Source organism: Equus przewalskii, chromosome 27 (assembly GCF_037783145.1).
Source record: "Equus przewalskii isolate Varuska chromosome 27, EquPr2, whole genome shotgun sequence".
Taxonomy (NCBI): Eukaryota; Metazoa; Chordata; class Mammalia; order Perissodactyla; family Equidae; genus Equus; species Equus przewalskii.
The window spans coordinates 27414068-27426829 of NC_091857.1; the positions used below are offsets into that span (position 1 = coordinate 27414068).

The 12762-nt window shown below is 34.9% G+C and overlaps 1 protein-coding gene across 1 annotated transcript; it reads right to left on the reverse strand.

The window, feature by feature from the left end:
• Nucleotides 1–8089: 8089 nt before the first annotated feature.
• LOC139079808 (keratin-associated protein 19-3-like) lies at nt 8090–10383 on the reverse strand. Its single transcript, XM_070597232.1, has 2 exons — nt 10266–10383; nt 8090–8355 (listed from the first exon to the last, which is right to left on the reverse strand). The coding sequence occupies exons 1-2, from the start codon at nt 10381–10383 to the stop codon at nt 8090–8092; spliced, it is 384 nt and encodes a 127-aa protein (XP_070453333.1).
• Nucleotides 10384–12762: the final 2379 nt, after the last annotated feature.

Sequence of the window (12762 nt, forward strand, 5' to 3'; positions counted from 1 at the left end):
GCTACCATACCCAGAGTTATTTGTGGTGAGAGCTCCTTCCTGGGACAGGCCTTCTACCTTAAATTCTTTTTGACAGTTAGAGGAAAGGTCAAAGTTTCTTTTTGAGTCTCTTGTTTTTTTTAAAAAAAGAATCCAGCCAAAGAGACATATTTTGGGGTGGCAAATTCTGATCCCCCACAGTAGCTTCTCCCTCCTCTGTTCCTTGACTGCAGCATTCTTCATCTATTTCCTTGAAGCCCTGACTCTTGTCTATTCTCCACTCTCTACTTTAGGTGAGACAAGAAGGCTGGAGGAAGCTGGAGTAGTGACAGATATCCTTCCCTCATCTGGGGTAAATTTTCAGAATTGCTCTGTGGCAAAGTATTTTCGCTTTTGGATTTTTGTTTTTTTCTCCTGGAAATTAGGCCTTTTTAAATCCAAAAGCCTCTGGGCACATGTCACAATGGTTTCTCTTCTCCTCCCTTTCCAGAATTAAGAAGGGATCTTTCTTGCAATGGTCACAAGGGATACTTGGTGGGATTCTTGGAGGGAACGCCCAAAAAAGTATGAGGACATTTTCACACTGTTGTCCCAGCAGTTTCTCACTGTCATGCTTGTCTTCACTCGGCCGCTAAAAATTCACAAAAAATTACCACTTAAGTGTTCCTGCCAGTTCATGATTTGAGCAGCTTCTTCTCCAGGTAAGCAGATTTTGGTAGTTGTATCTTTCTGCATGTACATGTCTTTCTAGTTTTGGGGATGGTAGTTTGCCCAGTGAACTTAGTTCTCTGATGCATCCAAGAAAATTCATTGAAATTCAGTTTGTACAGATTTTTCTTGTAAGGAAGACTTCCAAGCTCTTTACATATCAGCACTGAAACTGTAAATCCTGTGTATCACCTTTTAATGTATGCTAAGGATATTTTCTAATAAACTCACCTGAAGGTCATCTGAGTCTTCAATGGAATAAAACTTTATTTGCGTAATGGATTTGGGCCCAGCATTTTCCAGCTGTAAAGCTGAGCAAGTGTGATGATCTTTTCACGAGAGTAGAAAGCTACGAAGATTATTTTTTACTGCCTGTTTGCAAATGAATCATTGTTTTTGTCTAACTGAGCTATCTTAGCATTTTTTATTCACTAATAATGAATATCTTAGTTTTTCATATTTTCCCTGAACCTGATTTGTCATCCTTTTGCTTCTCTAATTAATATATCAAATAAAATTTTGTACATGCTCACCATCTCTTTTTATAAAAATTATGATTTTAACCTTTATAGAACCTATGTTTTGATGGTGCCTTGGTGTCATATTGGGGAAGGCTTTATAATATCATCTAAAAGATTTTTAATTTTATGGTGAAGTTATTGATGAGGGAAGTTATGCCATATGATAATTATACAGAACAATTTGCATTGCCCATGCCTAGACATCATTTTTCATGCCTTTAAACACATCTTATTTCTTTCAACCTCTTATTTTCCAAGAATAAAATGCATCTTTCGATAATTAATTGAGGCTTCACATCTTTTGTGAGGAGCTTTCACCCAAAGTTAAGTTTAAAAATTGTTATATTAAAACTGACTGTTCTGCTATGTATTTGCTCTCTTCAAAAATAGCATAATATTTAATCTTCCTTGAAAGAATGGATTTTAGCTTGCTCATCTTAGTAGTCTTAGTAGTGCCATAAAAAAAGAGTAATAAGTATCTACTAAATTGAATGGAACACAAAAATGACTGAAATATCATCCTGCCTCAACACATTACATTCTAAATGGAGAGACAGATGGAGAATAAAATTTATTTTAATAGATAGCAGCATGTGTATGTTTAATGATAGAAGTATAGATAAAAATATACCCTGGTGTAGAGGAAGCTCTCACTTATAATAAAGAAAAGACAGAATTAGAGTCCACTAAAGAAGCAGAATTCGACCTATATCTTGAAAGGTATAAGAGGTTAGTAGACACAAGAAGAAAAGTCATTCAAGAGAAAGAAAACAGTAATGAAGTACTGGGACAGTCGAGGAATACATCTGTAAGACAAAAATATATTTTTCCAGTAAATTCCAACTTTGTTTCTTTAGACCTAGTAGTTCTAGAGAACAGTGATAAAAAGTAATATAAAATAGGGCAAAAATAATGAAAATCTTTTAAATGGCATTGTAATTCTAAACTTATTGTATGTAAAAACTTTACCTACGATGAATAAATAAAAAGCAATCGGATAAACTGGAGTATGTGAGGAAACCATTTGGTTTAAAACTAATTTGGCCTGACCTTGTTTTTCCAGAAAACCCTGACGTGGCCTGTGGAGAAGGCACTGTACATCTGCTTTGAACACATAAAATGTCCCAAAGACAAGAATTATGCCCTCAAAGATAGGGATGTAGCTTCCTCCTCATACTGGTATTTCTTTAAGGATATGAATCTCTTCCAAGAAACTAAGGATTGATTACAGATCTGCTGTGCTCACCTCATGACCACTGACCTGCTGATCACTGTCTGGCTGTGCTCACCTGGTGACCACTGATCTTCTGTGCCAGCTAAGGATCTCATGACAGCAGTAAAAATGATATTCCTGTCATATGTGATGTATACTTTTTGTTTCAAGACGTTATATAACTACCTTGTACACCCTGCCTCTTTGGTGTGCTTTCTTCCTTAGAGAAGGAAATCTGCGGGCTATAATCCTCAGACCTGGCTCATAATAAACTCATCCCAGTTTTGATTTATAGATTAATTATAGGTTATTTGCATTGACACCTAGAAGAATTAATAAAAATGAAACATTTTTTTGCTATGTGAGCTAGGGGCTTTTATTAATTAATCAATGGAGGATACACATTGGAGACCCCATGTTCAAGAACAGTTTGGCAATGATGGCATGGTAGAATATTTCCCTGGTAGTGCAATCCATGAGGATGTGAGGCATGAGATCCTAATAACACAAGTTGCACTAGCATTCATTCAAGAGCACACAGTCTTCATCATTAGGCTTGCTTGTGACAAGATTCTTTCCTTGATCAAAATTTATCCAGGCTCCTCTGAGCTGTCTTCTGAACTTGGCCTCGACCTTGGCCTATAATAAACACATCTCTCAGTCTCCCTTAAATGTCTACCAGAGAAAGCTCAATGCTCCAAAAGAATTTACTGTTTGTTCCAACCAAAAACTGACTATGGCCCTGACCACCCTTTTCTTAAAAGTATTTAGTTTAAAAACGTGCAATCATAAATCCCTTCTCTGTCCCTTTGAGATGTATCTTCTACAACCCAGGACTGTCTCTTCAAGGACTTGGAAGGCATCTCTTTGAAATGCAAATCTCTAAGGTTTTGCATTGCTTGCAGTCCCTGTAGCAGAGTAAAGGCCTAACTTCACTGGGTACCTTGCCACAATTTGAAAAATATCTTCTGTCTTGAAGATATGAAAGATATTGAAGATATGTTTCTCCTTCAGATAATCACCAATGAACAAACCCGGATGATCTAATCGCATTAGCCAACTCCTTGTTCGTGCTTTTTTGAATTTTCCACTATCACTGCTCTGCTCAGGACTCCACTCATCCCTCCCCTTACTCCCTCATTGTCTCTTAAACACCCAGTCACCTCTGCATAGATTGCTGTTGAGCTCTGTTCTTTGAAGGTCTTTCCCCTACTGCAGTAGTACTGAATAAAATCTTTCTTACCATCTATAAGCAGTGTCCAGTTTTGTTTCTTTTTTCTCACTGGATGCTAAATAACTAGCTACTAGCTAAAGAAGATAAAAAAAATATGAGATTTATGATGCAGAAGAACATGCAAGTAGAGTTAACGCATAACATTATGCAGTTTCTGAGGTCCTAGAAGATCAGCAAGTTCTATGGAAAAAGTTGAACCCAAAGGACCAGAAGCTTCCATCAAGAACGGAAAATAGTAGCTACAGCCAGAATCTCATAGTCATAGCTGGAGCCATAGACATAGCACAGGCCACCAAGACTAAAGGTAAGGCCACTGGAAGTGTTACCATAGTAATTCATCATGTCAGGGGTTGAAGATTTGTTTCATAGTGAAATAAGTCTCCTGAGACTAAAGATTGCAAAGAAATCTGATCATTTTTACATTCTCAGGGAAAGGTGTGGCAAACCATAGCACATGAGCTTTATTCTCTTTGAAAATAAAACTCTGATGAAAAATAGTACCATTTGGTCATACTTTTTTTATTGAAGGGTAATTCCAAACATACAAGAAGTCTATTTTTCCATTGAATATATTTAATTGTTGTGTCTAAGAATGAGTCTTTATATGGAGAAATAAGTTTTACGTTTAAAGATAATGACTTCACATATTTCTACCTTTAAAATGTAATCATGAAATCTCTCTCATCAGGCAGCTCATTCCTGGCATTGCCTGAGAGTTTGGATTTGTCAAATAATATTTCCTTCATTTTGTTTACAGTAGAGTTTCAATTTATGCCAAATATAGTGTTTTCCTTATTTTTAAAATTCAGTAAATTAGCATACAAATTATAAAATTATCATGCGTAATTATATAATTTTGAAGCAGGAGACAGAATTTATTCATGGAAAACAACAAATATTTGACCATCCTGTTGTTTGTCTTTTCTGTGAAATGACATTCTAACTTCCTGAATATTGTATTGGTCAAATTCTATTAAATTATAGCCAAGCCCTGTTACAACATGACTCAACTTTGCTTCCACTACTACTTTTCATGAAGTGCCCATCCTATTCAGAAGGATCATCCAATGGTTTCTAAAATTGCAATTTGTGTCTACATTCAAGCTTGCCTTTACACCTTTGAACTAAGTGTTCTTACATTTCCTACACTTTTGGAATATATTCTTCTCAGCATAGTCTCAAACATTCCAGACTGCAGTCGTCTATTGAACTACTCTCTTTCTGTATTACTAACTGAATTTCTATTATATAAAATGTAATTTGTCACACTTTTAGACAAGAAGATAAGTGAGAAAAAAGTAAATGGTTACTTCATGGTCCTAGAAAGCTTATCTTTCATTATAGTTACAAAGGGTGTGTGTGTCTGTGTATTTCTATGTGTGTATATGTAGTGTGTGTAGATGCAAAGCTAAATATATGGAAGTACAACGTTAGAGGAAGTTAGAATTACTTGAAAAGTGTTTTTAGAGAAAGCAAAGCTATAGTGGACTGATTGTCCTGAAAAATAATCTCTGGAGAAAGTTTAAATTAGGTTTAAATTAGGCTGTGTCATAAACAATTTATAAGAATTCAACAGAGAACAGAGGAGGAGACTTCATCAAGAGGCAATGATTTAAATTAATGCTAAGGAACTAGACTAAGCAAGATGTGCATGTAGACAGGACAGAAAACTTCTGCAAAAAATAATTGAAAGTTGAGAAGCATATTGCTTCCAGATCAGTGAGGACCTTTACAAATTCTCTGCTGTTTATGAAGAGTCGATCATTCTATGGTTTTCTCCAGGGTACTGCCACAAAGGATATGACTTTTTAGAGATAATTATTTGATGTCAGGGTGAATTGAATGTAAAGATCTGAAATAATTTGGTTATTTGTGGTCTTTTGTGTTCCCACATCAATTGTAAAATCGTTTTTCTGTTTCTGTAAAAAAATACCATTAGTTTTTGATAGAGATTGAGTTTAATCTGTAGATGACTTTGAGTAGTATGAACATTTTAGCAATATTACTTTTTCCCGTCCATGAACACAAGATATCTTCGCATTTGTTTGTGTCTTCAATTTCTTTCATCAATGTTTTTTAGTTTTCAGCATACAAGTCTTTCATCTCCTTGGTTAAGTTTCTTCCTAAGTATTTTGTGTATCTTTAAAAGCCATTTCTTTGCTTGTCAGTCACTAAACCAAGTCACAGAGAAAGAGTTGGGACCTTGTTACAAAATGCCAGGAAAACTGTGACAACATTTTTTTCTAGATTCAAACTTTTTAAAACATTTTTTTTACCCTTACCACTCCTAAAAATCTCCATCTATTTCTAATGAGGGAAAACTTATTGTTTGAAGTTTTCCAAATGCTATATTCAGCCTAATTATCCAATATCAAATATTGAGCTTTAGTTTTCAAAATTTTTACATAAATATAATGAATCCTTTTACATGATCAGAAACAATGTATATCCTACTTGCATCATTTGTTATGTTTTTAATTAACGAGTTCTTGTGCCAACATTTTTGCAACATTCTGGTAAAACGTTACCTCCTCTTGGATTACTTCAGTTCTGTATAATCTATCCTTCCATGTTCTTTAAGTCTTATAGCGCATATATTTCCATGATAGAATTTTTAATTTTGATGCCGTTTTTCTATAGTTTTGCTATGGAAAAGTATAGACATAGATAATATAACGAACTCTTAGACAGATGTCATCCATTTTCAGCCATCATCAGTTAGTTGTCAATTATCTTTCATTTATATCTATATTAACTCTCTGCTTTTATAATTTGAAAAATCCGGATATCATAACATTTTATTTTATTTTTGCTGAGGGAGGTTAGCCCTGAGCTAACATTTATTGCCAATCCTACTCTTCTTTTGCTTGAGGAAGATTAGTCCTGAGCTAACATCTGTGCCAGTCTTCCTCTACTTTGTATGTGGGTTGCTGCAACAGCATGGCTAACAAATGTTGTAGGTCCACATCCAGCATCTAAAGTTGCAAACGTAGCCACCAAAGAGGAGTGTGACAAACTCTCCCACTACACTACAGGGCTGGCTCCCATATCATTTTATCTGAAGGTGTTTTGATATGTATAAAACATAAAAACTTAATGTAAAAAACACAGGATATATTAAAAATAATGGAATCAAGTATAATATTTTTATCTTTCTTATTTATTGATAAAACAGGCTGTCTTTGGTAGGATCACTTTTTAGAGTCACTGCAGTACTGCATAAATACTGGCTACTGAATTGGTTGAAAAGTTTAAATTCTCTGTTGGATTGGTGAATATCACTCCTATAATCATCCCCAATTTTTCTAAGTTATCAAAAGGAATCATCACTGGCACTATGCTTTCTTTCTTGAGCACACTGCTGAATTATTTGTGAGAATCAATTGTGATACATGAAAACACAAGAGGCACACAAAATTGAGTGAATGGTAGGTCAGGAATGACATTGTGTGAAATTCAAGGATAAGAAGAGAGCTCTGAAGAAGCCAAACATGAGACAGAAATTAATGGCCAGTCTCATGTTGAAGGCAAAAGTCCATGAATAATATCTGGAAAACATTTTTTGTCAAAGTTTAAATAAAAAAGAAAATAGCAGTACTCAAAGAGATGGAAAACAGTAGAAGAACTCTTCTTAGAACAGAGGCAGTGGGGATCAATCAATATAGCAAAATGCCTTTGGATTCCAAGAAGTCAAAAGGCATCAAAGTATCTTTAACATACAGCACTTGTCAGTATATACTTGATTTTTGCACAGCTTAATAATTCAACAAAATCTGTTATCATCAAGAAAGACATACCTCTCCCTTACAGCACAGCAGATTCCTAATAATGCATAAAATGATATTGACAATGGAACAGGTGTTCCATAGAACTTTGAATTTTGTAGTAGAAAATATCTTCATCGGAATTCAAAATGTATAAAATTATTTGGTTCTGTGGGATTTCAAATCAAACAGAAGCATGAACTGAGCAAAACACCTCCCATGTGAAGGAGTTGTAATTTTAAAGCATCTGTGTTGTGTATAAGGGAACATGGTGTGAAGTAAATAATTCCATGAGAAAAAAATAGTTTGATGCAAATCATTATTAAGACACTGCAAAACTTGAATATCAGTTGTGTTGAGATGAATGAAAGGAATGAACCTAAGTTTTTATGCTTGCAAAACATATTTGCTAGAGACTATGCTGAGAATTATCACAGAAGAGATAAGGAAAGAAGGTACATGTCAGTAATGTTTCAGGAATGAGAATGTCCAGCTTGAGTGATGAAATTCTGATCAGAAACATATGTCTCCACTGATTCAATGTATCAGTCTTCATTGCAGTATCTTCTTAAGTGGCCTCCCCAAATTTTCACTGCTGATTTTGAAGCAAACGAAAGAATTAATTCATTAAAAAATTATTAACAAGTGATGAGTAATAGAAAAAAATTGTTTAGAAAAATCCAGAGGACCAATATCTTCTATAGAAAGTGGGACAGTAGTAGCCAAAGCCACAACCACTATAGCCACCAAGGCTACAGCTGGAACCGTAGCCATAGTCCTGGCCACTGAAACCACCAAGGCCATAGCCAAGGCCACCATAATAGTTGCCGTAGTAGTAGGTCATTGTGTTAAGTCTTGAGGGTTTGGTTGGATGTCGAAGGTGAGTTCCTTGAGGGTGAACATCACCAGCTGCACCTGGACTTTTACACTTCCTCACTGTGGGTGTGGAAAACCACAACACATGAGCTTCATTGTCTTTGAAAATCCTTCTTCGGTGGAAACAGTACTATTAAGTCTTACTTTTCTTATTAAGGGCTGTCCCAAAGATGCATGAATACATTTTTCCTTTGAATTTAGTTTAATTTTCATTCCTTAGAACTAGGCTTTGTATTAAATAATTATTTTCATGTCATCAGAGTTTCTGTTTCTGTTTTCACATATATCTATATCTATCACATATATCTATTTGTTTTCACAAATATCTATAGATATTTTCATTTGGCAATCAAAGTGGCAGTGTAGAGGCAAATAGTCTGAGAGCCAACTTTCATTTTTTCTATTCATATGTATATTTGTTTCTCTGTTCATATGATCAAGAGCAACAACTTATTCAGGCCTGTAGCCCTAAAAACATGGATTCAACTTGCATTCCTCTTTCTTATTGTCACTCGTATAATCATCTTACCAGACATTTTAAAAATATGTCTCCTTAAACTCCTTTCCTTTCTATTCCAAACCTCATACATGGGCACAGTGTTTGAATAAGACTTCTTTGACATTCACTAAGATTATAGCATTTCATCTGTTTTTCAATTAATTTTCTTTCAAATTCATTTTTTCTATGCCACTACTATTTTTAAATTTTATGACAATATGAAATAAAAATTATTTACTTATTATAAATTAATCTAACACTGACCCAAAAGATCCAATTCCTTCTTTATCCTAAGGATAGTATTTTCTTCTTCTTCCCCATGACAATGTGCATACTGTTCTCTTCTTTGGCTAAGCCTTTCTCTAACTTGTTTAAAATAGTCTTTTAACAAGATGTGCATGAAGTACAGTTCTATTCAATACATCTCTCCATTTTATTTAAGTTGTTTTTCTCTTCTCCCAAAGTAAAACATTTAACTGTTTTTGAAGTTATGGTTATTGAAAAAATGTTAAATACGGTAAGCAGGTAATAAGCATTCATTCATTTTAAAGAGTTATCGAATCAAGGTCAATTGTGTTTTAATTACATTCTCACACACATCTTTCTCTACTACCTCATTTTGGGATGTTCTGCTTTTTGAACCTATAAATATTTTACTATATATCTGCTAGATATAAAGACTCTTTCTTAAAAAATAGGTATTAAGTATGGAATTTTTAAGTTATTGTTTATTTCCTGGAATTTACTCTCCGTTATTTAAAGTTTCCTGTCAGGTTGGATTTAGTCCTGCGTAAGCAACTGCTAATGATCGAATGGAAGAACTTCTCATTTCTAGCTTGAATCAGCGAAACATCTTCTCCAAATCCTTCCTCAATTTAGTAATTCATAAAAAGCTCAGCACAAACTGTTTATAAGGCACTACTGAAGTCCAAGTGAGAATCTCTGGCGCTTGTGAAGACTTGTGTAAGTTACTTAAAACTTAATTAGTTATAATTAATAGTTAAACTATTAGTTTATAACTTAATAGTTATACTGGGAATCACATTGTCTATAACTAAAAGATGAAGATTGAGGATCTGAAGACACCCAAATATATGATGAAAGCCATTAACCAGTCTCAGGTTTGAGGGAAGGCTGCCAAGAAAACACCTGCAATATGGTCCTTCCCAAGACTTAACTGAGGAATAAATACCACTACTCAACCTGAGCTGGAAAAATTATAGAAACATTAACTCAAGCCTCAATGAAACAAGGTTTAGAAGGTTCACAAAGTTCATTGGAAAATATTCACAGAAATAACAGAGAAGGCATAAAGAAGGAAGCTTCACGTCAATAGCATAGTAGGGGTGAAGATCGCCAGCCTGGGTGATGAATTCTGGATCAGGGAAACAGATTATTGCAGATAGACAATGTTTTCAGTAAAACCCAGAGGACCAGTATCTTCTATAGAAAGTGGGATGGAAGTAGCCACAGCCATAACCACCATAGCCTCCAAGACCATAGCCGGAACCATAGCCATAGCCCAGGCCACTAAAACCACCAAGGCCACAGCCAAGGCCGCCATAGTAGTTGCCGTAGTAGTAGCTCATTGTGTCAGAGGTTGAGGATACGGTCGGATGTTGAAGGTGAGTTTCCTGAGAATGAGTATCAGCAGACTCACCTGGACTTTTATACTCCCTCAGTGTGGGTGTGGTAAACCACAACACAAAGGCTTACTTGTCTTTGAAAATCTATTTTTGGTGATTACTGTGCTATTAGGTTATACTTTTTATTAAGGATTGTCCCAAATATGGATGAATCCATTTTTCTTTTGAATTTAGTTCAATTTTCGTTTCTCAGTACCAGGCTTTGATGAAGAATTATTTTCACATCTTCAGAAGTTGTGTTTTCACATTGTTGTACATCTACATCATAATAATCAAGATTCCTTATTTCACATAGCTTGAGAGTTTGATCTTTGTCAATAATATCTTCATATAGCCTCAGATAGAGTGCTCTTCAATGATGATTTCTTCCTATTATTTATGATCAAATAAGCTAGCGTAAAATAATTAAATAATCATAAAAGGTTGTGAATGCTAATTTTTCATAAAGGAAACAGAAACAAATATGTGAATTTCTCTCTTTTTTGCATATTTGTGGGATAGCCTATTATGCACCTTAATTCCCATGAATATGATATTCAAGTTCTGTCATCAAATAATCCACGCCTACTTTCTCAAGCTTCATCTTCAACTTACATCAAACCTCCTTCTACCTAGATTCGCCCTCAAATTGTTTCTTAGAACCACTATTGCCTTCTCACTCTAAGCTTTTCCTCAGAAGTTCTTTCTCATTCTAAAGTAACTCTTCTGCTTAGAGCATCCTTCAACAATTCTAGTCCACAAACACCTACTAACTCACTATTACTCTTTAGAAGTGAGACCACCTCTTGCAAAATGCTTTCAATTTTTTTAACTGGTTACTCCAACTGGTATAAAAACACTTTGAGAGCGTGGACCTAACCCTACTTATAAAAGTAAACAAAATTGACATTTGTTCGTTTTTTAAATTTCTTTTTTCTTGAAATGCCCATTTAAATTTGTATAACTTTTCTGTTATTAGAGGTATTTCTATGAAAGGATGCTTCATATTTCAAATTGCAAAAGGAATCCCAATTAAGACAAATATACTCAATAAAATATTCATGTTAAAATTTTATTATGAGTAAGAGACTATGGTAAACTTTTGGGCAGGGAGATGATAGGTGAGAAATGTGTAAATAACCACTCCATGGACCATAAATCCTACAATAAATTGTACTCACAAAGGTGTGGGTGTGTGCACATGTTTCTTTATGTTGTATGTATGTGTCTGTGGTATTTGGTGTGTGTGAATGAATGCATACGTTTGTTTTTTCTTATAAGTACCATAAAGCAGGATACGGAAGAGTAAAATGATGGATAGATACTCTGATTTCAAGAGTGATATCAAAGAAGTAACTACTATAATAGCTGCAATGTCTTGCAAAAGAATCCTGGAGAAGTGTAAAATGAGTTGCATCTAGAAAGATGTATAAGAATTCTACAAGATGAGAAGAGAGTAGGAGATTCTAGCAAGGAAAATGGCTTCAGTCTATAATCAGAGACAAAGGTGAGCAAGGTGTGTCCTCAATGAGCAAAACATTGCGGTTGGGCAGAGTCTAAACAAAGAATAATTCATGGTTGGGAAGCATATTAACTTAAGACCAGGATGAGCCATCCATTATGGTCTATAGTTTTATTTAGGGCAATGGCAGCAGAGAAGTGGTGTTTTAAGAATACACGTTTTCTCTACAATGTAAATTGTATGGTGATTTCTTGAAAGCCAGGAGACCACATGAGAAGCTCTTAAATATCCTTTTGGAATGAAATAAGAAAAATGGACTGGCAAAGAAGAGCATAAGATATATTATTAAAAATACATAATGAGCTGGGGCTGGCCCCGTGGCCGAGTGGTTAAGTTCGCGCGCTCCGCTGCAGGCGGCCCAGTGTTTCGTTGGTTCGAATCCTGGGCGCGGACATGGCACTGCTCATCAGACCATGCTGAGGCAGCGTCCCACATGCCACAACTAGAAGAACCCACAACGAAGAATACACAACTATGTACGGGGGGCTTTGGGGAGAAAAAGGAAAAAATAAAATCTTTAAAAAAAAAAAAAAACCAAAACCCTTTTAAAAAAAAAAATACACAATGTGGATGTTTAGAGACCAGTATAAAACTTACATGCCAGAGTTATTTTTTGTTGTTAAATGTAATATGTTACATTCCCTTAGTGTAACTTCGGTTAAAAACATAATAAACAACATCTGACCTAAGATTTCTCGGTACATTTAGAGAGAATGCAAAGATTTAAATATTTATGATGATATCCATTTCTTTGGGTTTCTAATCAGTCAACGATCAATGGGAAGGGAAATATATTTATCAACATTCAGGATGAGAACACG

What these genes read in the sequence shown, in the direction of transcription:
- LOC139079808 (XM_070597232.1), bottom strand. Translation starts at nt 10,383, where the DNA reads ATGAGCTACTACTACGGCAACTACTATGGCGGCCTTGGCTGTGGCCTT. An exon ending in AGGCTATGGTGGTTATGGCT is followed by an intron (nt 8,356 to 10,265) that starts GTGGCTACTTCC and finishes CCACACCCACAG; the next exon opens with TGAGGAAGTGTAAAAGTCCA.